Here is a 25,038-nt window from a genome sequence, read left to right as displayed (position 1 = left end):
TGAAAGTGTGACATATGGTTTGTTTGTTTTATTAGTGGAATTATGGAATGTCGAAATCTCATAAAAATAGATTAAAATCTGAATTTGGTGGATATACCCCCACTTATGAATTTCAAAAAAGCTATATTTTTATCAAATATATCTAATGAGCATATATGTACTTGAGAATATTGTTCGAAGTTGATCCGCCAAATAGTTTCAAAATATGAGCGTATTTGTAAAAAAATTTATTATTGTGCAATCAGAAAATTTGAAATGCGTTTTTCTCGAAACGCTGTTTTCAAATTCGGTGAAGAAAATAGCTCCAAAACGGCTGGACCGATCGACTTGAAACAAACTTATATTTTTCAGGTATTTATCGATTTTTTAAGATACTTCGAAATGTAAACTTTTTTTCACAAATAAATATTTTTTAGAGCCGCCGACATTTTCTCAAACTTTTGACTTGTTCTTCAATTACTACCTGTATTCATCTATTCTTGTTATAATAATTACTTTATGAATTCTGGATTTGAGAAATTTTAAGCAGAAAATGTTCCTCATCGCCAGATATTTCTTTTCGGAGGTTCTACTGGGGATGGACTATAAGATCAGTGGATCCAAACTGTTCCAAAATGAATCGCCTATACTTTTTACATTAAATTTTGTAAAATTGTATTATTTCTATTTATTTATTGAATAAATTGCCTCGCCACAAAAAAAAAAACAAATTCTTGAAATAAAGACAAATTTTTTACTTAAAATTAATCTAAAATATTTTTTAATTATGTTTAATTAAATAAAAAGTGTGAACAATTGGAATATTGTTAAATTTACATGTTTGCTAAAATATTCTATAAAGAAAACAATATTTTACTGCCATTGAAATTAAGAGTGATAAAATTATATATTTATACTAGTACAGATATGTAAAATATATGAAACTTGTACGAGTTTATTTTAGTATTTACAAAATAAATGAATAAAACAATTAATAAAAAAAATTTTTTTTTAGACTTTTTAGTTTATTTTACGCCACGGTTTAGGAAAATATAATTTGATATGTATGTACACACACACACACACGCACAAAACAAACAAAATAACAAACCAGAAAATATAGAAACAGCTGCACCTATGGTGAAATTCGCTCATATTCTGTCTCTTATTCGCTTCACACGACAAACGCTTGGTCACTCACAGGCAGCGCTAAGTTGTGGAAGTAGCACGGACGTGGAGAAATAACGCTTATATTGAAAATATTTGTATACAGTGAACGTAGTAAGTGGCTAGTTAAAATATTACTAATATAAATAATACTATTAAATCAAAAAAATTTCATTTCATTCGCCGAACAGTAAATTCACACGAAATGACCACAAGCATTATGCATTTGTCAAAACACGGCCTCCGCAGTCTTGTGAAAACAAGCGCTCTCGCTCACAACTACGCCAGCAGCACCGGCACTGCGTCCCCACCACAATTCACCACACTGAGCGTGGACGATAAGACCGGCATCGCCACACTCACACTCAATCGACCGCCAGCGAATGCGCTCAACGCCGCTTTCATGGGCGAAATAGCGCGCTCAATTAAAGAGTTAGAGCAATCGAAATGTCGGGGCCTCATACTCACTTCGTCGTCGGAGCACATTTTCTGCGCTGGTCTCGATCTGAAAGAATGTTACAAAACAGAGACGTCGCATTTGCAGGGCATTTGGGTTGCTTTGCAAAATCTCTGGCACACGCTCTACTCTTCGCCGCTCATCACTGTAGCGCTAATTAACGGTCACACGGTAGCGGGCGGTTGCATGCTAGCGCTGAGTAGCGAATATCGTATTATGCTGCCAAATTTTAAGATCGGCATCAACGAAACTATGGTGGGACTAGCGGTGCCAATGTGGTTGATAGACACCTACCTCAATGTTATATCCAACAGGCGCGTTGGTGAATGGGATCTAACAGCTAGTCGCATCTATAGTAGTGACGGCGCACTGAAGGCCGGTCTAGTTGATGAGTTGGCAGCTAGCAAAGAGCAAGGGCTGGAAAGAGCTGTGGCTTTCATCAGCAGCTATCCCAAGCATTCGTTGGCGGCGCGTGCGATCACCAAACGTCAGTTTCGGATGCACGATTTAAAGAATTTCGAAGATAATCGTCAACATGATTTGGAAATATTTCTGAGCACCATACAGAAGCCTCATGTGCAGTCATATCTGGGAGAATATTTGGAGAGTTTGAAGAAAAAGGCGTAGGTAATCATAATACCCAAAAGAGAAACAAAATTTGTGTTCAGCGTAAAAATTTGCTTGCAAGTAAGAAAATATATATCGAAAAAGGTGACATATGCTTTTGAAAGACTATACTGTTATACTATATACTATTTGAGATATGTATATTATATATTATATTAAAATTTTACATTACATAATAATTAAGTATTTATTTTAAACTATTCTAGGCCATTTACTCGCATATTCGATAGAGGATTTTAAATCGATATATTCCTGTTTTGTAACTTTTCAAGTTGTAGTATATATAATATTAAACCCGTAAAACCGTATTATATTATAATTATCTCATTTCATCGCCAATGCGTCAGAAATAGGCAATTTTACCTTCTACCATACAATTTTGAACTACCATACAGCTCTGAACTTCAGGTGAAGGTTTAAGCAATACATTAGGCAGAAACTAGTAAATAAATAAATAGGTTCAAATATTAAAAATACACGAATCTGCAGTGTCTGAAGAAGAATCACAAGTCTGGTGAAAACTATAGAGAATCTACAGATGCAGGTCTCTGCAGAGTCTGAGATGGAATCTTAGTTATAAAGAAAACGACGGAGAATATTAAAATAATCTATCGAACAACATGGAATTTCAATACATAAATATGAATTCTTGTTTCGAACTAGCGCACTTATATATATTTAAATAATACCATAAACGAGTTGAGAAGTGCAAATTTCAATGCTAAATGAATGAATTACGTGTAATGTGGTATTCTTTACTTTCTAACAGATTTCTCACTTCCTAGTGTATTTCTTGTGACCAGCTTATATTTTCTTACACTTTCAGCTACCAACCTTCCTCTCTTTATCTTCACATTAGTTTTTTTTACCCTCTCCCATGAAGCATTTACTACTCTCACGTGCGAGGAAACGCCAAGACTCTTGTCATGTAACGGTTACGTTGATTTCCTCCACAAATCACAATCAAGCAAATAAACTGCAAATAGCTTCACAAGCCAGACAATCACACAAAGCAATGATTCTGCAGAATAAGTTTGTGCAAATATTTGCATAAAATTGCGAAGGGAATTGCTATTGCATATGTAAGAGTGTATGAGTGTGTGGTGCGCATATTGGCCATAAACCAGCGGCATCATAAAATCGATTTTTCTTTGCATAGTGAGAAGAAAAAGTGCACAATTGACAACTGGTGCATACCTTTGGACCGCAATTTACGGCTCACACACAAACACACATCACATATGGTAAGTATATGTATGACAAATTGTTATTTTTATGAATATGCGCAGGAGAGGTTGAAGGGCCAAAGTTACAAGTGGATATATTCCTCATAAAGTTGCTTTCACTCATAAAGTTGCTAGGAAACTACCTCTACGAACTGCACTAACCACTCAAGTAGCATATAAGTTTTTTACAACCCATTCACTAACGTATTTGTTGCACGATTTGCAAATGTGTGAACGGATGTCTTTAGAAGAGCGCTATGATTTTTATAGTTTTTAAATTGATTGAAACTACCACTGATGCGATTTCTACAATGCGATGTGATGTGTGATTTTATATGACGTAATTTAGTGAGCACCAAATTAAATGAAATTGCTTTATTTTTCAATATATGAAGCGATTTAAGCACAATGGTAATGTGATGTGGGATCTTATATGACTTTTACGATTTGATATGATGTGACTCATTGAATAACAAAGAAGTTTATGTGTTCTTCTACGATAATATGCTGTGATGTGATATAATATCTTTTGATATGATGGTGTGATTTGATTTTATTAAATATAATTTGCTGATATGTGATTTTATGATTCTTAATGATCATAGAATGATCAAATGAATCTCGATATCAGATGTCATCATATGATATAACTTATTGCGCCAATATGATTACATGATCTACACGAAACGATAAACTATGTGATGTTATATCGCATATGATGATTTGATATCACATTATCTACAGTTTTTTCTAACTTCGAGCTCCACGAAGTAAATTTAATATTTATAGTATATAAATCAAAAGATGTAACCTACAAAAATCAAAGCTGCAAACAGGATATGATGCGATATAATTTGTGTTTCTTATATACACCTTTTATTATCTCCTTTGCAATATATTGTTAATTAATATTTCAGTCGACATTAATATAAAAAAATTAATAAAATAAATTATAAACAAAATTCTCATGTTATCTTACAGTATTATATCACATCATCAGTTTGAATATGACGATATTATATCACACTATTAGTTTGGAAAGCGCTTAAACAATACAAAACGATGCCAGCAGCATAAGATGTCACATCACATATAATATAACATCACCAGATTGAAAAACCTTATCTCACTGTAAAAGGAAACAATGTCAGCAGCATTTAAATTCTACATGAAACGTGTTCAAGTGTTTTAAGCAATTAAAGGTCATTTCACACATACCACGATGAACTCTTTGAATACATATATATACTTTACAATTATATGGAGTGATGCTGACAATATTACAGCTGACTTTGCATCCTTGACATGGCCAACTATGTGGCCGTAATTAATGTGCACCAACAACAAGCAGTGACACTGTCAACTACTGTTCTCCACTCACCCAATCGACAAGTTCTTTTTGCATTATTTTTCTAATGAACTTATCTGCTCCAAGCACATTAACAGCAACGGCAGCAGCAGCAAGCTGTGGCGCCACTAAAATTTTACCTTCGCAAATGGGTAAACAAGCGCACAAACACAAACCTGCATATGTGTGTGTAGGTGTGTGTAAATTTCCAACGTGCTAAACTCATTTGCTATTTCGCAGAGTATTTATTAGCTGGCGGGCAAGCTGTGACCTTCGTTGAGTGGCTGAATAGTAGCATAGAAGAATTATTGCGCTGGCAGAGGTGACGTGGCTTGCTCGCAAATAAGTACTGCTGCGCGGGTGATGAGGCGAGCGGGTGTGCAGGTGTGGAAATCTTTACTCGTTTTAATTTGTATTTCAATTTGTCTTGTGCATACAAAATTAATGTGCTTTGATCGTCAGTAAAATTGACCTTTAACTGCGTCCCGCTGCTTATTTGTACACGGTTTCTCTTACAAAGAGACCACTGGAATATTTATGCCTCTGCGGTCAATGTTTGGTGGAGACGAGTTAACCTCAATTAAATTTGTAGTGTCTCAGTGCAAGTTAGAAAAGTTAATTACTTGGAAGTTTCGCGACTAAATATGTGACTTTACGCGTGTTCTGAGTTAAGGATACTTTTAATGTCGCTAAAAGTTATGAGAATACTGCGGGTTAAAAGTCTTAGGAGCAATTACTTACCAAATTAAGAAGGCACTGATAAAATCTAATAGATGTAGTTCACACCAGAGTAAGCGCTAGGGAGCGCATTATAAACAAGTAAGTTTATCCTCCAAGTGACTTACTTCTTGCTACACGCTTTCAGTCTCCACCATTAACACACACTAATGCATTTTTCATTGGTTTTTAAAGTTTTTATTTCAAATCTCATTTCTTTATAACTTTTTATTTATTTTTAATAATTCATGCAATTATTTTTTATATTTATACATCTGCATGTATGTATGCGTCTATATGATCTGTTCTTATAAGCGTCTCTATTTCATATTGGCACACATTTGTGTAATTATGTGTGTGTGTGTACTTACTAGCATAGCTTACTACTCTAATTGCAATAAACATATTTCTTTTTTGTTTAACTTTTAGTAACCGCTATTTATAATTATATATCCAGTAGTACTCTCTGCAATATATATGTATGTATGTATATGCAAGTGGTTGCTATCCGAGTCTGCGCATGTTTAGTTTGCTTACTCTCAAACATGCCTATATTTTTAGTTTCATTTAGCTTCCAGGTATTAACTTTTATTATATATTTTTTTTTTGTTTATTTTTTTTGATGTTATAATATCTAATCTTATTTATTATTTATATTATTATTCTAACTTTTTTTTTTTTTTTGAATATAATTCTTCAACAATTTAGTCAACTATTTTTTATTATCATATTTTAGTTAGTTTTATCAATTATTTTTAAGTTTCTATTTTATTATTATTATTATTTTTTTTTTTTGATTTTTATGATTATTTTATTTTTACTGTTTCATGCAAAAAGCAAAATACTCTCTTCACACACACAACCATGCATGAGTTACGTGTATGCGACGCTCAAGGCTTCGTACTTTTAGAAATAATTATTAGTTGTTGTATTTATGTTGTTGCTGCAGATGTGTGTATATTGAGAATGTAAAACGAAAAAAACTCAAGGGCTGTGACATATTTTCAAAATACCCAGTTGATATGAATAGAAAAGGTATACTTAAGATTTTTCAGATATGAAGTGGTTAGTTGTGGTTGGCGGAGACAAATTTATATCTTAAATAACCGAAATTGTATTAGCTTGACGACTATTGTATAAACGAACCCGAAAGTTAATTGCGTTGGATTTTCAAGAGGATCTACTTCGATGATTAAGCGGTAATAAACTGAACTTATGATTCATAAACTAAACGAATCTCTCACAAAGAATATGATGAACTTTCCCCCCAGTGAATATCTAAATTCAACAAATTCGAAGCGGCAGTTCGATACTAACCACAACAGAAAGAGTGTCTTACATCACTATGAAAAAAAAAAATCCATTGCCCGAGAAACATGCGGAAATCTTGACCTACTCTGATTCCACGACCACTCTTAGTAGCTTAGTCTTAACAGTAGCAAGGTGCTTTCAGAAAAGTCTGTGTATGGTTTTTGGAAATCGTAAGCAGACAAATTACGTCTAAGGTAGTAGAGCAGTTGCACTTTCATAGCTCATGGGAATTTACCCACTGAAAATGCAAACATCACCAGTCTTATGAACACTAAAAAAAAAAAAATATTTCTGGTTAAAATCACAGCAGTTACTTTTGATGCAATTCTGCTAAAAACTGTAAAGAAACCTGAATGGCTCAACTGAATAAAAAAAGAGCTGAAGGCAAAAAGTTGAGCTAGAGTACAAAATAAAATTTTCTTTGAAATGATCCAATAGTAATTGAAACTTATCCATTAAAATTCATCCAAAATGTAGCTATTTACTTGTTAGGAATTTTGTATGCTCATCTAGATGATTTGAGAAAGATATCTATCAATAGCATCGACGCGCCAAAGCGTAGAGTAATCTGTAGGTAAGATTTTGAACTTAATACACAATTCATAAATAGATTTATCCCTCCCCCAGTGTAAAGAAACAAGACAAATCATAGACTAATTTCGTCTTAACACAGAGCATATCAGAAACTCGAAAAAGGACTGAATTTTAAAAGAGTAAATAGTGGTAAATTGAGAAGATAGTGAGCACAATCTTTAATCTGTTAATAGCAGAGCAATCGCGCAAGTTCTATTAAGGGGCAAACCTGGTGTGAAAATAAAAAAATCGATTATTTTTCAAATTTTGATAGGTTATACTTTTAAAAATAACATACTGAAATTTTAAATCGATATCTTAAATAGTTTTTGAGTTACAGCTTTTTAAAATGAAGCCGCGCATTTCAGTCATACATCTTTCAAATTTGCTTAAGTGATTACTCGGAGATATATGTTATAAACAGTAACTATAAAAATTGTCTGCTTGTTCTATATAAACGTACATACTTGAATATAGTTCTTCACACAATGTTCTAGCAATTTTTGATCTGATTAAAAATGGAATTTTGGTTAACCTAAAACCACCAAAATGTTAGGCAAAATTAAACTTTTTTTAAAAATTGCTACAATTTTGTCCACTTTTCTTTTTGTTCTTAAATCACTGTAGAATATCTTCTAGTCGAAAATTTTTGTAGAAGTTGCATGCACGGAGAAGGCTAGAATTATTGTAGTAGTGCAGGCAATTTTTCTTAGCGCCGCCGGAGATATCGAGATCTCGAGTACTCGGAAAATATAAAATTTTTTTCTTAAAAAAATAAATTTTTTTTTTAAATAATATTTTTTTTTTTAATAAAAAACGTATATTGTATACCCTTAAAATTTTAAAACAATTTATGCAGTATTTTTTATTTTTCAAAAAACGGTTTTTGTAGACTGTCTTGCGCGGTGTGCCTCTTAAAAAATTCTTTGAAATTAAACTGAAATTGTATTAACCTACTTAATTTCAAGATTTTCAGGATAAAGCAGAAAACACAAGTCTAACAACTCTTGAATTTGATATTTCATTTTTGTTGTTGTATATATGTGTGTTAGCTACTTTCAAGCATTTTTTATGCTGCAATGCTTCGGTTGCTGCTTAAGCTAAGATTTCTATACGCATGCGTGTGCATTAATACATAATAATTTGTATTTTTTACATTATAAATTTAAGCTTTTTTGTTTGTTTATTTATTTTTTATTTATTTATTTATATATATGTTTATATTAATTTATTATTTATTATTTATATTTATTAATATGTAGTATCTTTTTTTAAGGTTTAGTATCTTACATAAACATATAATATAATATATTGGATATACTCGTACTTGTATACTATTTACACATTCTTCTTTAGCATAATTCGTTTATGTTGTTGTTTTTGTTATTTGAAACAATTGGCACATATGTCTTTTGGCATTGAAAGTTGTTGCTGTGAGTGGTGTCTTATTATGATTTACTTATTTTTTTAGCGTAATTTCGTGTTAGCAGCGGTTAAGAACTCAAAATAAAAGAAGCGGTGAAAATGAAAAAAATGTGGAGACTGAAGAGGAGAGTAAATGTTAGAGAGTTAATTTTTGAGTATTGTGTGGTCACAAGACATAAAAGTAAAAGAAAATAATGAGGGACATTTGAAATAATGCAGTAAAGCAATAAAAAGGGCACAGAAAAAATAGAAATAAAAAATAAAAAAATAAATGTTAAAAATCAGACAACAAATACAAATAAATGCATATAAACAAATAATTTAGGAATATTATAAAAAATAAAAATAAACATAAAATATGTTTCTACTTACACAGCACAAAAACTTTGCACTTTCCTTTTGAGTTTCATTCATGGAAATACGCCAATAAGCAGTGAAAGTAAAGCTGATGAATGCATTCGTGTGTATGTGTGTGTGTGTGCTGTTAGTGCTTTTGTTTGCTAGTGTTAATACAGAAATTTGATTTTTCGCCGCATGCAATCGAAAAATAAGTTCTTACGCCTTCTTATAGGCTATGCTTATGCTACGCGTTTCATTGTGCATGTGTAGTGGTGTGTGCATGAGTGCACGCTCATTTGTGGTGAACTCTTTTCGTATTGTTTTGCAATCTGCTGCACTTAATACCACTGTTGCTGTTGCTGTCGTTTTTGTGGATGCTGTTGCTGTTGTTGATGCGCTTACAGCTTGCATGTTCGTTGCACTGTCGGCAGCAGTTGCACTTGCTACATCCATAGTGGTAGCTACTGCTGCTTTTGTTGTTGCCGTCATTTTTGTTGTTGTTGTTTTGATCATTGCCGTCTGCAGCCATATCGTCAGCAGCATGCCGACCAATGCAATTAGCATTGCATAATTGCAACATATTCGTGTTGTGTATGTTAGCTTATTGCTGTTGCAACATGCATGTGGCAGCCACAATTGCATTCTTGCTGCCGCATTTTTATCCTTTGACCAGTCATAGCCTTTTGGATTCTCACCGGTTAGCTTTTGTTCGGATTTACCAATCTCATTCAGATTTGATTGGTACTTTGTGCCCACTGAAATGGAAGATAAACAAGGATTCAAATGAATTTCACTTAATTGAGAGCATTTATGGCAATTGCTTTTGCACTTCTGCACTTCTGCATCCATATACAAGCAAAGGTGTATGTAAATATGTTTACTTGTGTTTGTGAATTTCTTTTGTGGGCGGAAGAGTCATTGAAATAGTAAGAATTGCTTTTCGAGTGGAAACTTGTGAAAGAAAATGGCGTCGCGTACATGAGATAACGGTCAATTCGAGATCTTTACTTTATGTTAATAAGATCTCCGATTTATTATTTTTGTTCAGTGAGGTCAGCATGAAACTTAAGCTTTAGCTATGTTACGATATCACTAAGACATTCTAGCATTATAACTACTAGATCACACCTATACCTCTAAGGAGCTTTCCATCAAGCAGAGCTTTAGGCTTTCAGAATTTTGTAGTATATTTTAGAGAGAAGTGGCTGCTTCTAAGGTATCAGTAGGTCTACTGCTCCGAAGTGACGCAGACTATGTGCTACGTGATCCAAATGAGATCCTGATATCCTAACCTAACCTTCTAGGTATTAAAGTTGAGTGACTTCAGCAAATGGCGGACAGCTAAATAGATTTAAAATTTTTACTTCTACGTTTCTATTTTTATTGTTGCAGCATAAATTACTACTTAAAACATTAGTAAGGTTGCCAGTGTTCATTATATTTATATGTCTTCGCATTTATACATATTTACTTTTTTAAATTATAAGGAATTAGGATGATGAAGCAGTTGGAGTAATTTGTGGAAGACAATTTTAATTTAAGCAGACATTGAGATAAGATAAAAGCTATTTAAGATTGAATAGAATATGAGCAATATTCCTTCTCCAATCTACCAAAACTACTAAGTAGTTCCAGAGTCGACACGGTCAGGTCTCTGACTACATAATCTCATTACAAATCGCATTTACGAAGTGATCATGTGATAATTTTAACTTTCAATATGAAAATTGCAGTGGATTTTTTTGATGTTCATAAGACAATTAGCGGAGCTAAGCTAGGAAAGCTCTCAGGAAAGTAATAAAATTTATAGACAAAAACTGCATACTATTATACGAATGTTACTTATACGCCGTGACTCATGCATAAAGTATTCAAAGACAAATGGAATTTCAAGATTTGTGAATCGTGAGCCTTAAATGATTGGATATATAACTGTATGGAAGCGGTTTGTCAAGCGATAGCGTAGCTAGATTACTCTTTCGTTGTTCTCATATTATGAACATGCGTTGAATTTCGTATGCCACTCATTTGGAGCATAAACAACAATAATTTTGTTTTCACTCAAATATGTCGAGCTTTGTGTTTGAAAGAATCTTTCTGCTGGAACTTCTTCTTCATTGCTTTTTTATAAAGAAACCTTTAGTCGAAAGTCATCGTGTACTGGTGGAAGTTCGTAGTAAAAAAGTAGTTTCGGACGATTCAAAATAAAAGATCTTGGCTTGGAAGTCAAAGAACGTCCTGGGTAGCCGTCAAAAGTTTAAAGATAAAAAACTGTAAGAATAACTCAATGGAGATTGTTGCCCAACACAAGAAGAGCTCGCAGAATCTTTGTGAGTCAGAAATAATGCTTTAAAGCTACAAAAAGAAGCCGTTTTGCATCGGTTTGAGACTGGTGAGGAAAAATGGATCCGCTACGACAATTCTAAACGCAAAAATTTATGTGAAACATGGCCAAACAGCCAAATCAGAAGGGCGTGCTGAATTATCAGCTTTTAAAATTGGGCCAGGCCTTTAACGGGGAACGCTAACAAAAACAAATCATTAAGTTGAAGCGACCGATTGTCAAAAAACGCAACTGGTGCAGTTCGTTTGGAATAAAATCCTCAAATTGGTCACAAGATTGGAAAACTATATAGCTTCAAATGGACAATACTGTGACTAATACTATCGTACAACAACTTTGATTTTGGGGTGAAATTCTACAGACCCTCATCACGTTCTAAGTTTAAGCTATGCTGCCTTAGTTTAAACGCATAAGTTACTGCATTTGCATATCGAATCTCTGACTCAATTCAAAAGCAAAAGTTCTCGTTTAGTAAAATCATAAAAAATTGTTTGTTTGTAAACAATGTTTGCATCGTTTGCTATAATTTTGCAAGTCGCCGTAAGCCCACACACTGTGACCGAACGATTTCACTGCTTTATGGCGCTCACGTGCCTAGATTTATCAGAAACTTACTTTTATCGATGACAATCACTGAATTGGTTGGCATCATGCCATAAATTGGCGTGCTGAAGCTGTCCCAGCCTGGCGCTATTGTGGTGCGACGTGTTGTGGTTGTGGTCGGCGGTGGCAGCGTCGTTGGCGGATTGGACACTGAAAGAATAGGCAAAAAAAAAAGAATTAAATTAATGCTGTAAATAAATGCTTATGTTAAAGCATATAAGTAAGTAAATTGTTTGAAAAATATTTTTACTTATTTCTTGTTGTAACCATATTAAACAGTGCTATTTTTTGGTCAACCGGTAAAGCTCAAAATTGCCACGCCACAAAATATGCAAAATCAATCATTTAAATTTTGCGGTTAAAATAAAATCGCAAAAAATTTTGGTGGCATTTTGTGGGATTTGCAGAGATTTAAACCGAAATGCTTTAACTAAATAAATCAAATAACGGCAATTTTTTGATATTATTATTTATTTAACACTTGCAAACACACACACACAACAAATCCGTTTGCGGTGGAAAACAAATTAAAGGATAAAATGCCAAGCAATAAAAGGCCTGAAAATGGCTTACCTCCCATTAGATTTTTTCTGGTCACTCTATTTATTTATTTATGTTATTGTACATGTATTTGCCATGGCAGTAAAATGTGAAATATTGTTTGCTAGCATATTTTTAGGCATTTGACTGCACACATATACACACACACATGCATGCGAGTAGGAGCAATCGCACGGCTATTACAATTTTTTCGATTGCTTTCTATTTTTTGCTTTAACGCTGATTTTAGTGGCTTTTCGTGTTATTTATTGCCGTTGCACTCACACTCTGACACATAAAACGAAATCATTAAACGTAAAATTATTGCCAACTAGAGACCTGCTACACACATACATACACTTGGACATAAGCTGATTTATGACGCTGCATACACATACATGCGCAAATGTATACAAACGACAATCGAAAATAAATACATACATACAAATATATTTATGCTTTTAGCCAACAACAAGCATATTCGAAACTAGTGTTAGCAAAAGTAGATTAGTCGCACAAATGAGCACTTTAATGACAAAGATTTAATGTACGTAAATCCATTGCAGTATACTATAAAAAAAATTTTCTCCGTCTTTTCTCCACAACTTTTTTAGTTAGCGGTGTAAGAAGGACTTTTGGAGAAAGAGTGGCGCTGCTCAGTAGAATGAGCGATTTCGGTTTCAAATATTTTTGACTTTGAAGAAAATATATCAATCAATATCAATATCACTCAAACGCCGTGGCGTTAGCTCCTCACGAATACATAGTGCATATGAATATTTAAGGATTTTAATAAGTGATATTCAAAATTTTTATCAGCAAATGTTTTAGTGCTCATGAGGGGTATGATATCCTCTGATAAAAGAATATTTGTCGACTTGAAGATATTGTCCATTTGGAAAAAAAATTAAAAGTTGAGAAAATGGCGGTGTTTTTAAAATTTTGGTCGTTTTTGGCCTACCGAAATCTGATTTTTATCTGGAAACTGAGCAGTCATTATATGCAGAATTATACATATACGAACATGCCTAAAAATTTTGATCGTGATTGTATCATTTGTCTACGATTAATCACTCTAGCTCAAAAACGTGTTTAAAGACTAACTGATTGAGCTGATTGAACTGAACGTCTACACTTTAGCTCAAAAACTATTTGAGACAACGATTTACAATTTTGGTATTTGTAAAAATAAAACCTATTGAAACATGCAACAAAAAATATTTTTTCGCAATAGGCGAACACCTAAAAGTCTCATAGCATAATTACAATGTTGCTCATACGCCGTGGCTGTTGTATTAAGTTGCGAAAAACTTTTTGAATTACTAAATATCAGGCTCTAGAGCGCTAAAATAATCAATATTTTGTAATTTTAAAAATTTTTTGAAATATTTCAAAAGTTGGATTTAGATCAACATTCAAAAAAGTTATCGACTATTAGATGATTTGATGCTACTAAACTAAGAAAAGGTGCGGTAAGTGTAAGTAACAAGCAACTTATTCTAAATAATACTTCATGAAAATTTCCATCTTATATCATAAACTACAATATATTTAAAATTTTTTTGTGAAAGTAGATTTCAATAACGATTATATTATCTTAGCAGTGTAAGGCGCCGAATATTGAGTGGAAAGCTTGTCTGATTAAAAATGGCGCGTGAAATCTTAACTTGTATTAATATTCGCAAAAATATTTCTAAATTTAAGTAATAACAATTCAATTGGCTACTGACATATAGCGAACCTTAAGCGTACTTAAACATGTTTTCAAATCCAGCAATGTCTACTTAAAGCATTACTCGCTGCTAGTAGATCTGCAACATTCAACCGTGAAATGTTATTTTTAGCTGAGTATGCATTTTACGCTGCAACAACTTAATTGCAATCAATTTACGAGGTGCAAGGCGACATTTTATATACTTGAAATAATTACTTATATCTCGTGTGCACTTTTATGCGCATTTCTTTCGATGTATTATCATTCCATTGTGAGTTTCAATTCATTGAAGATTTAATTTGTGCTTGACATTGCAACTAAGGCACATTTACTTGTATATAAATACAATAATAATAACACCAAAACACAGATGTGGGTAAGTATGCCTCATCGACAAGCACACAAGCGCCCATAAAAATAAATAGATATATATGACATAGTACACTAGACTCACACTAACATGTATTTGTATATATGTGTGTGTGTGCAACGCACATGTATCCACCTTTCTAACACAACTATACATATATGGCTTTTATTACCCTTTTGTCTGTGGCTCGGCGTGCCGCCTATTGCTGCTTGTATGTGTGTGTGCGTGTGTGTCTGCTCTTTTGTGCCACTGCGTCAATTGTGCGACCGCTTGACACTGATTTTATGGCTGCTTTTTAGTGTTTACCCATAAATTTGCTACTTAAATGTGATTTGGCAAATTACGAATCGATTTTTGTCTGCCACTATGTCTCAACAGACGGACAATAACCATTGTGTGCGCATAGAATGCCATCGGAGACATATACAAACATATTTCTAGTGTTGTTTGCTGGAAATAGTTTTTGCTGTTTTTGTGTGGGTAATAATATGTTAGGGTTATTATGATGACTTAATAAGGTTTATTGGATGTCTACACGTGTATTGAAAATGTTGTAGGCGATGACCAAAGTTATGTTTATGTTTGATATATTTTATAGAGAGGGGTAGCAAATAGAAAGGATGTAATAAAACTGTGAATATTGTAGAAAACAAGGACATAATTAAAATCTACTTGTTATCGCTAGGATAGTCCATATATGTGGGGAAAGGTGAAATAAGCGGTAAGTTGCTTACACATAGCACACTGGATAAAATCGTTGTATAGAAGAAGCTACAGTAAAAATAGATTTTGTTGAAGAAAACATATCTTTGAATTAAGAAAAGGCAGAAGTCGAAACTATATATGTGAGGGGTAAAAACTATAACCACAAACCAATATATTAAAATCTGAGCGACTAGTTCGCGCAGACAAATGGGGGTATAACCTAATCGGATACACCGACCATTTATATATATACTTTATATTGGAGACCCTACAATGCTTTCCTATAGTTGTTACTACAAGCTTCTTAACAAACTTAATATACGCTATTCAGGATATAAATCTATACAGTTGTATAAATGAAGTGAACAGATAAGAAACTACACCCTGGGGAAGAAAAGCGCACATTTGATCACGTGTTTAGCTGCCAGTGACAGGAAATAACCTACTATGAGCTGCTCCCCTACAGCCAAACTCTTAAATTGGATCTGTGCTGACAACAATTGGTAGGATAGGAGATGAATTGTGTTCCATTAGAACAACGCTAGGCCACAGACATCGGTGTATATTTCACATTAATCGGTTAGTTCTAACTATGTTAAATAAAATCTTAAATTTAATGCAAAAATAATGTGTTTATTTTTACTAGACCTTATATTAACTTCTTAATGTCGACATCTGGTAAGAACTGCACTAAGAAGTGTGTATGGCATTGCTTGGAGACACCATTCGAAGTGCAATTATTTTTTTAAGGTTAACGGAACTTAAATATATTCAAGCATCATCGTTTTCTTTTAAATATTAGCGCAACTCAAATATTTTACCAAATAAACACTTAACAGCTATTTGCAATATTTAAAGTCCTTCGAAACCGTCAACTTAATAATTTGGCAGTATTTCATACGAACTTTATTGAGTTCATTGTGCAAAAACTTTCGCTACTCAATGAGTTAAAATTGATTTGTGTGCTTTCTTGCTGTAACCGAGCAAATCGCTACTTCTTGCAATAACTTTTCGCAAAAACTGCACAAACCTGACAAACGGACGTGCAGACAAGAGGGTAGAGTTGAAAATCCCCAGGAGCTTTGCATTTTACAGCGAACGGAAGCACAGCCACACACAGGAAGGCACTTAAAGAGAAGCCGAAAAGAATTACGACAAAGTGGAGCTGCAGGCCAAATGGCATATAAATGTGCTTAGGTGTGAAAGAGCATTGCGAAGGGGCAGCAATTCGTTTGCATTTCTTCGATTTTTATGATTATTTTTATACAGCTGAGCACCTCAGTCCCGGCCACAGCTCAGCGCCCTCAATGGCAGTGCTGACGGCAGCCAAGTTACCGCTGTCCAGGCATTTCAACAAGTGCTCAATGCTGTTAACCGTTAGCATAAAACCTGTTGGACTCCAAAGTGGCAGCACTGTCGCCCAGACAAAAGCATGCAAATAAAAATTCATGCGGTATGTGAATGGCGAAAGGACGAAATAGGATTTATTACAAGTTTTAGCAGGGTACAAATGTGTAGTGAATGTAATAAAATGAGCTGAATGCCACAAAGCGCTTAGACACCAGTGAGAGTGGAAAACGATTTGAATAAAAGCATATACTTTAAAAATAATTCTTTCCTTATTTTAAAGATGGACTGTTTGGAGAAGTTGAACACTAGTGTTTAATATCACATTTACCATCTGATCAAATTTGACCCGGACTAGTAAAATTATGAATTACCCGCGCAAATAAAATCGATACATTTTTTTCTTAGATTAATTTGTGTATGTTCGTTTAGATGCCTTATAAAACCAAACAAATATTTCCCATATAAGAACTTGATTTTGAATGATCATTTTGTATGGCAGCTATATGATAAAGTAGTCCGATCTCTTTTGATATTGTAGCACTGGATTTACAAATAATTCTTGTCGAATTTCGCTTGGACATCTTATCAAATAAAAAAGTTTTCCATTCAAGGACTTGATTTGGATTGAACATATTGTAGAGCAGTTATGATCTATAACGTAGTGGTTTAGTAACGGCGGTTCAGACAAATGAGCAGGTTTTTGAGGCAAAAGGTGCGTGTGTAAAATTTCAAATCGTTATCTCGAAAACTGTGAGACTAGCTCTTGTATATACAGACAAACAGACGGAGACGGACATGGATAGTTTTTACCAGCACTAAACACATAATATTCAAGCACTTAATGAACTTGCAGATTTGATAAGCAATAGGGATCCGCTTCTTCCTGCAAAAGATCTTTCCTAGCTGGAGGCCGTCTGGCCTTAGCTGGTGGTCAATATTAGCAGCTGTTTAAATGCTGTTGAAATTGACAGCTTGTGAGCTTTTAATGAAAAAGGTATATGCAGAAAATGTCAATGAGGTGAAAACGTATTCAGTTTGATTTCTGTGCATTGAAATTTTTTTTCGGGAAATTAAATCAAATTGTAGAAAAGATGGCTTGCATGCTTTTTCATTCGCACATACTGTTTATACAGGTTGGTTGAAAAGTTTCTGCGCTATAAATATATATATATATATATATATATGAGGTACTTCTTTTTCTGAGATGCCTATGGCATTAGAATTTAACGCTGAGTCAAACCTGGATCTTCACTAACAATACTATGAACTTGCTCAATGATTTCTGGTGTGGTTGCGGTTTTTGGTCGTCATTCGCATGGATCTTCAAGTATAGTACGACCACGTTTAAATTCACCAGCTCTAAATACAACGGTTCGTTTTGAAGGTGAGGACACCTTATACACTTCTAACAATTTTTCGTCAATTTCCTTTCGCTTTAAACTTTTCAAAACAAAGAATCTAATCACTGCGCGATATTAAATTTTTTCCATATTAAAAAATACTCTGATACATCAACTTCAAATGGCTTGTAAACAAAGCATTAATAAACAGAATGACTTCTAGCTTTGCATGTATTCACACGACAGATGTTCCAGCTTGAGAAAAAATATTTCGAGCTGGTAGTGCTATTTCTTGGTGAGACCAACTGTTAATTTTGTACAAATACACATATGCAACCATAACGCCAGTTATTCGGTTTATCGTTTAATTGCCCCACATTTTTTCACACATCATTATTATATTTATGACTTGGGTAGTTTCGGTTTTCTCCCCTCTCTTCTCCTACACCTGGTTATTATCATTACACTTTTAATTATCGATTTTTTTCCAGCAGTTCTTTGTGCTTTTTAAGCTCTAGTTAATATGATTGATGGCTAACCGTTAAACAATGTTATAAAGGATTGATCAATTGCAATGAGTCTTGGAGTCGTTAATTTGCCCCACTTTAAATTGGTGCTTTGCTTAATTTTTTGTTGTTTTCTTTTCTGCAATGGGACGCTAGTTTGGGTAATCGGTTGAATAAAGTGATGACAATTTTTGGAATTTTTTAATTAAGCAAATTTTTTTTAATGTAGCATCTAGTTTTTTTTTTTTTTGATTAATTCAATCAGCGAAGTCTGAGGCAATTGATAGAAAGTAGCTTACTTTCTATTTTTTGCAGTAATTTGTAAGCTGATTCTATTTAATGAAAGCTACAATAGATAATATGGTCGTAAAATTGTTTTGCCACTTACTGTAAAGCTTTATGGTGCCATCCATTTCCCCACGTGGATTTTTCGCCACACATTTGTAGCTGCCATAGTCGCTCTTCTGCACATTCGTTATGGTCAGACGCATGGTTGCCTTGTAAGAGGGGTTCCCCGACAGTGTTTCAGTTCTGTAATCAAAAAAAGAAAGTGAGCAAAATTACATATCGTATTAGTTCAATTATTGAAGTTGGAAATATTTACTAGATAAAATACTTGTTATAATTTATGAAAATTAGAAAGTTTTTCTATTATTATTATATTCCTCAGAGGCGAAGCGATTGGAATTATTACTGAATTATTCTTAAGTCTTTCAAGTCAAGTCTTTTTATGAAAAACTCATGTATTTCACAAAAAATCTTCACGAGCTTTAACGACAAGCACTTATCGAGACCTGCTTAAATTTATGTCTTGAAAGTAGGGAGAGTTTAGACATATTACATTTTTTGTCAAATACCAACTGCAGTGAGATCTGAAGTAGTGCCAAAAATTACATCTGTACATGAATGGCCCCATACCAAAGGAGCGGTACTTTGAATAGATACAGAAAAGTAAAAAAATTTAACATTAAATAGAGAAGGATCTGCATTATCACCATTTCATGAATCCACACATTTTCAGCATTATCTGATACCTGTATTATGGAAATTAATAGGACAATAATCCAACTCAACCAAGCATAAATAATTATTTTGTTCTCTGTGACGATTGGTGGCAAAGATTTTCTCTTTCTCGCCTTATTTTCACTATGAAAATGTACAATATAAACGTAAATATGTAAATTTTTTAAATTTTTTCAAGTTTTTCGAGAAGAGGGCTTTGTATGATAAGAATGCATTTTAAGTGATCTCAAGGTCAAGGTGATAAGAAACATAAACACACAATACAGACATATAAACGAACAAACATACACAATCCGATTCAAGACGAGTAGAAATGCTTGAGATTTGAATAGACCAGAGCCTTTGTACGCGGCATATTGGTTATAACTGGAAAAGTTTATGTTCATTTTCAGCTACTTGACAGAGAAACACCAACTAAAAAATATATAATATTTTCTTTACAAATTATTTTTATTTTTTAGTGTTTTCCTTAACATTTTTTTTTTAAATAAGTTTTTTTAAAGAAAAAAGTTATTTCGTTAAGGATTTTTTTGTTTAAATTTCGATACATAAATCGATTTCATATGTATATGTACTCGTATATAGGCTCTCAATTCTTATTCCTTTAACTCTCATTACCAGCTCTTTTGGCTTTCCTAAAAACAGAGAGTCTGTTTATAGTAGATCTGCTCGCTGCTCAATGTCTATAAAAGTGTCTCTACCTATAAACATATCTGTTATATATTAAATAAATATGTGTGAATGTACGATAAATTATGGCCTACTATTGGATTTCTACTACGCCATTGAATGGTTAGAATAACAAACAAAATCGTCTGCCACTGAGAAATAGTTGCTTTCGAATGCCTTTAGATTCTCTCTAAATTGAATAGTCAAGATTAATGGCAATGAGCTGGTTACATATATGTATAGAAATACTTATATATGTATAGAAATATGTGTGTGTAAGCTTCTGAATGGCAATTTCGCCAACTGCAACTGCTATAGTCTTCTAAGAATATATTTCAATCTTGTTACATACGGACATAACAAGATTGAAACATATGGCTGAAAATATTAAAAATATGTATAAACAAAAACAATCTAAGGGTAGCCGCATAGTGAAATGTAGAGCAAAGCTGAAAAGAGCAAAAAGCAATTTACATGCATTCAATAACTATCTTCGATTCGCCAAGCGTTGGAGAGCAGCGAATTGAACAAAGTAGGCAGCACTTGGGGTGCAACCCTGTGATAACATGTCTTCTGACGCATACCCAATTGTGCTATGATAATTTCTTGGTGGCGAAATTGATTTTACCGCGTCAAAAAAGTTTTTGTGACCCCTGCGTTATATTTTCTATACATTATTATAATAGATTTTAAGTCTTAAGTTTCTAAAATCAAAGAAAAAAGGAAATTTTAATTTTAATTTGTCTATTAAGCCATTCACAATAGTAAAACTGATCTAAAATATGCAAAGCAAAACTGGATAGCATTGAAGATAGTGGTTAGATATACCACTTTATTGAGGTATCCGCATACTTTCTGCTATTACTTTAACTCGATAACTTTTTCGTTGCACTAACATGTAATTTTTTGAGAAGAGAGCAGCGCGCAAAGATAGCATGCAAAGAAATGTCGAATCGAAAACGTTTAATATGTGCTTAGCTTAAGGCGTAGTGCTCATCAGCAATGTGGACTGATCCAGTCCCCTATGACTTACCATTCCGAAAAATTTATTAACTATGTCCTACTCTACAATAAATATTGTCTTAATATTGTTAACGTTCGGGTAGAAACTCAGACTGCCTCAAAAAATTTCAGCGACTACTATTAAAATGAAATCTTTAAACTTTTAAAATAAAACCCAGCGCACCCGAGTCTTTGAACGTCACATGTATTATGAGAAAATTTTCATGCTTTCCTTTATAATTATTTTTATTGAAAAAAATATTACAATTTGAGTCTCACTGGTCTTAAGACAGGAATTAATGAAAGCCTGAATAATATAGGTCGATTTTACCGCAACGCTGATAATGCGGTGAGCTCTATTCTTAATCGAATATGGTAATGCGAGAGAGGTGTTATAGTACTGAGCACGAGAGAGCGGAAAATGAAGATCTCCAAGAGTGTAATCGCGAATTTCAAGAATGTATTTACACACAAATTTATAAATCGCTTATATACATCTTGACTTGATAAGAATATGTATATATACGAGTATAGACACATTTATGTGTATGCCAGAATTAAAAATGGGCCACAATACGAATTCACGAGCAACAAAAGGCGAATTTTTGCACAAACTATACAATAACAAATGTGAAAACACGCATAAAATACGCCACAGAATCAAAATAAAAGAAAACTGAACGAAATCACAATGACACTGACCGGCGCGAGATCACCGAGATTAAGACGGCGTCGCGGATAGGTGTCGCTTCGTTCGCTCGCCATTAGCTGAACGTAGCAGCGTAAATTGGACCAGCAAACGCCATTAGTTGAGGCTTGTAAGTGCGTGTAAGCGGAGCGGTCCGAGGAACACTATTCGAACTAAAATTGCAAATACCCGAAAATTATTCACAAAGCACTTTACTATTGCCTAAATTGCAAAGAGGTCAATGCGCCGCGCTTGAAATTCGTTAGTGTAGCACTACTCTATAATACGTGTTTGTGTGAGTGTGGGTGGCGAGATGTTGAAATTGAGCATAATTTGCACATTGTTCGCGTCCATTATTTGGCGCACCACGCCGACCAATTGTAGCCGTCCCTACGGTCACGGCGGCAATGTGAATCAAATTTTGGCAACGAATATAAAAAATTACATGGACACAACGGCGCGGCCATGCGAAAACTTCTATCAGTACGCTTGTGGCCACTGGCCGCAGCAGCACATCGAGCAATTGGATTTCGGCGATACGCTTGGCCTGCTGGATTATGAGCTCAACCGCAAGTTGGAGCATTTGCTGCGGCGCCAGCTCAACGCCAGTGCCAGCAATGCGGTTAGCAGCACAACTACGGCGGCAATACCAACATCATCCGGCGACAGCTTAACCGCTGTCGTCACGAATTTTGTCACAGCCGCGGCGGCATTAGAGGGTCCCTACGCTATGGTGGGCGATCTGGTCGTGGAGCCACAACCAGCAGCGTCCAGCACTACGGCTGCCACATCGACAGCGTCCACATACCTGCTGGAGGATTCGGTTGGTGAACCGCTGATTTACGAGAAGGCACGCATCTACTATCGCTCCTGCAAGAAGGTGAAGCCGTATAATTTAAAGAAATATTTACAACTCATACAGCCGGGTTTTGGAGCGCACTGGTGCATTTTGGCACGCAACGGTGGCAAGAAATGGCATGCGGAGCACTTTGACTGGCTGTCAGCGATTGCCAAGTTGCGTTTGTATGGGCTGAATGGTGTGCTCTTGAAGGAGGAAGTGCTGCCGCGTTGGGATGAGTCGAGCAGTAATAGCATTTACCTGGACAAGCCGAATTTGGCTGAGACAGAGCCCAGCGAGGAGGGCATAATGATAGAGCTGCTCTTGGATATTGGCCAAACGAAGCGCGCGGCGAACGAGGTAGCGCGTGAGGTACACACTTTCTCTTTGCGTCTACACAAACTGCATGAAATTGAGGACGAAGAAGGTGCCAAAGAAATGCAGCTGGGCTATTTGCAGGAGTATGTGCAGGAAATAAATTGGCTTGAACTGCTAAAACAGCTGAAGGGTGTCTCTACTAACTTTGAAACTACTGTCATCATACAAAATATACCCTATATGCGCGCCTTGGTGCGTCTACTCGCCGATACGCCCAAGGAGACGCAGTGTAACTACATTATGCTGAAGTTTTTGCTCTACCTGAAACAGCGTGGACCGGCGGAGATTTCTAAAAACGAGTGCATTTCGAGTTTGCGACGCGCCATGCCTTTGGCTATGAGCTATATTATAGGTCGTCATTACTACAAGGATCCGGCACAGACGGATGAAAATGTGCAAGAAATATTTGCACGACTACAGCAAAAGTTCTATGAGATCATCAGCGATAATCGGCTGCAGCTGCAACGCCCCATTGTAGATTCGCTACTGCAGAAGATCAACAGCATGCGTCTGCAGATAGGCAATTCCCCACGTAAGGCCACGCCTGAATATTACGATGAGTACTATGAACGTGTCGAACTCGATCCGAATAATTTCTATGTCAATCAGCTGAGTTTACTGCGTTTGGCTGTCGAAAAGAGCCACGAGAGTTTGGATTCTGTGGTCGCCAGCAATTTTAGTACACCCGAAAATGATTCGTATGTGCTACCCGATTGGGCTGGCAGCTCTTCATCGCCATTCTATGTGAAGCCAAAGAACTTAATTATCGTGCCTTATGGCTACTTGCAAATGCCCATATATCATCGCAGCTTGCGCGACATTTTCAAATATTCACTCCTCGGTTTCAGCATTGCACACGAGTTGCTACATGGCTTTGACTCAGTGGGCATTGACTACGATAGCATCGGCAACATAATGGGACCAAGCGAGGAGATTGCGGCTAATCAGCGTTTCATGCAGGGACTACGTTGCATGCAGAATGAGCTGGCCACCGGCTCGCGTAGTCTTAATGAGAAACTTGCCGATTATGAAGGCTTTCGTTTAGCCTACGACACCTACTTTAGTGGCAACAAGACACAACGATCGGCTGGCATGCTTAGCAAGCTGTTACCGGAATTCACGGACAAACAACTATTCTTCGTCAACTTCGCGCAGTTCTTCTGCAGCAAGGTGCAACGCAGTCTCAGACAGACCGCCTATTTGGAACATGCAATCGATGAGTTGCGCGTGCTGCAGACATTAGCTAACTTTGAGGAATTCTCACGCGAATTCGGTTGCGAGCGACGTGCGAAAATGCAGTCGAAACATCGATGTAGACTTTGGTGAAGCAGTTAAGAGAGGAAGGCTAATGAAACTGTTGCAACAAATATAGCAAAGGGTAATCTAAAATTGATAAGCTTAGATGTTTTGATCGAAAGAGCACAATAAACATAAATAAATGTAATTAAAGAGTATATTTAAAGTAAGAGAACTTTTGTAAAAAGCTTTAGCTAAAAGCTCGAAAACTATTCAAGCATTCTGTAAAGCTTTCGTTGCATGTATTTGGTTATATTTTATATGATGAAGGCGAATATGCATATACATGTACATTAACTGATATAACTTGTATATTTGATAGTTAAAATTGCTTTAAGGCGGGATTGAATATTTGTAAATACTGAACGAGAGAAAAATTTTAGTTTTATCTTAAACATATTAATAAAATAAATACTAATTTAAAAGTCTTAAATGAACTGAGCAGTTAGCATACAACAGATAAAATATATGGAAAATTCCACTAAATCTTACGGACACATTCC

General features: G+C 34.9%; 3 protein-coding genes across 3 annotated transcripts in view; 2 read left to right on the top strand and 1 right to left on the bottom strand.

Moving 5' to 3' along the window:
• The first annotated feature begins 1,113 nt into the window (after positions 1 to 1,113).
• On the top strand, positions 1,114 to 2,336 carry LOC106625026 (enoyl-CoA delta isomerase 1, mitochondrial). The gene is made up of 2 exons (XM_014244827.3): positions 1,114 to 1,260; positions 1,338 to 2,336. Exon 2 carries the CDS (start codon positions 1,352 to 1,354, stop codon positions 2,228 to 2,230), a length of 879 nt encoding a protein of 292 aa, XP_014100302.3. The 5' UTR covers positions 1,114 to 1,260; positions 1,338 to 1,351; the 3' UTR covers positions 2,231 to 2,336.
• A 6,109-nt stretch (positions 2,337 to 8,445) lies between these two features.
• Positions 8,446 to 25,038, bottom strand: part of DIP-epsilon (Dpr-interacting protein epsilon) — a 190,659-nt gene continuing 174,066 nt past the window's right edge. Inside the window, exons 8-10 of the mRNA XM_070107227.1 lie at positions 19,030 to 19,172; positions 12,129 to 12,266; positions 8,446 to 9,924 (exon numbers count right to left, since the gene is read on the bottom strand). Of these exons, the coding sequence (XP_069963328.1) occupies positions 9,386 to 9,924; positions 12,129 to 12,266; positions 19,030 to 19,172 (820 nt within the window). The 3' untranslated portion in view covers positions 8,446 to 9,385. The remainder of the gene's footprint in view (positions 9,925 to 12,128; positions 12,267 to 19,029; positions 19,173 to 25,038) is intronic.
• On the top strand, positions 22,017 to 24,968 carry LOC106624385 (neprilysin-4). Its single transcript, XM_014244107.3, has one exon. The coding sequence runs from the start codon at positions 22,337 to 22,339 to the stop codon at positions 24,563 to 24,565; it is 2,229 nt and encodes a 742-aa protein (XP_014099582.3). The 5' UTR covers positions 22,017 to 22,336; the 3' UTR covers positions 24,566 to 24,968.

Source organism: Bactrocera oleae, chromosome 3 (assembly GCF_042242935.1).
Source record: "Bactrocera oleae isolate idBacOlea1 chromosome 3, idBacOlea1, whole genome shotgun sequence".
Taxonomy (NCBI): Eukaryota; Metazoa; Arthropoda; class Insecta; order Diptera; family Tephritidae; genus Bactrocera; species Bactrocera oleae.
This window is presented reverse-complemented; position numbering and strand designations above follow the sequence as displayed.

Bases quoted from the DNA above. Each gene is read 5' to 3' on its own strand.
- LOC106625026 (XM_014244827.3), top strand. From the start codon at position 1,352: ATGACCACAAGCATTATGCATTTGTCAAAACACGGCCTCCGCAGTCTT.
- LOC106624385 (XM_014244107.3), top strand. From the start codon at position 22,337: ATGTTGAAATTGAGCATAATTTGCACATTGTTCGCGTCCATTATTTGG.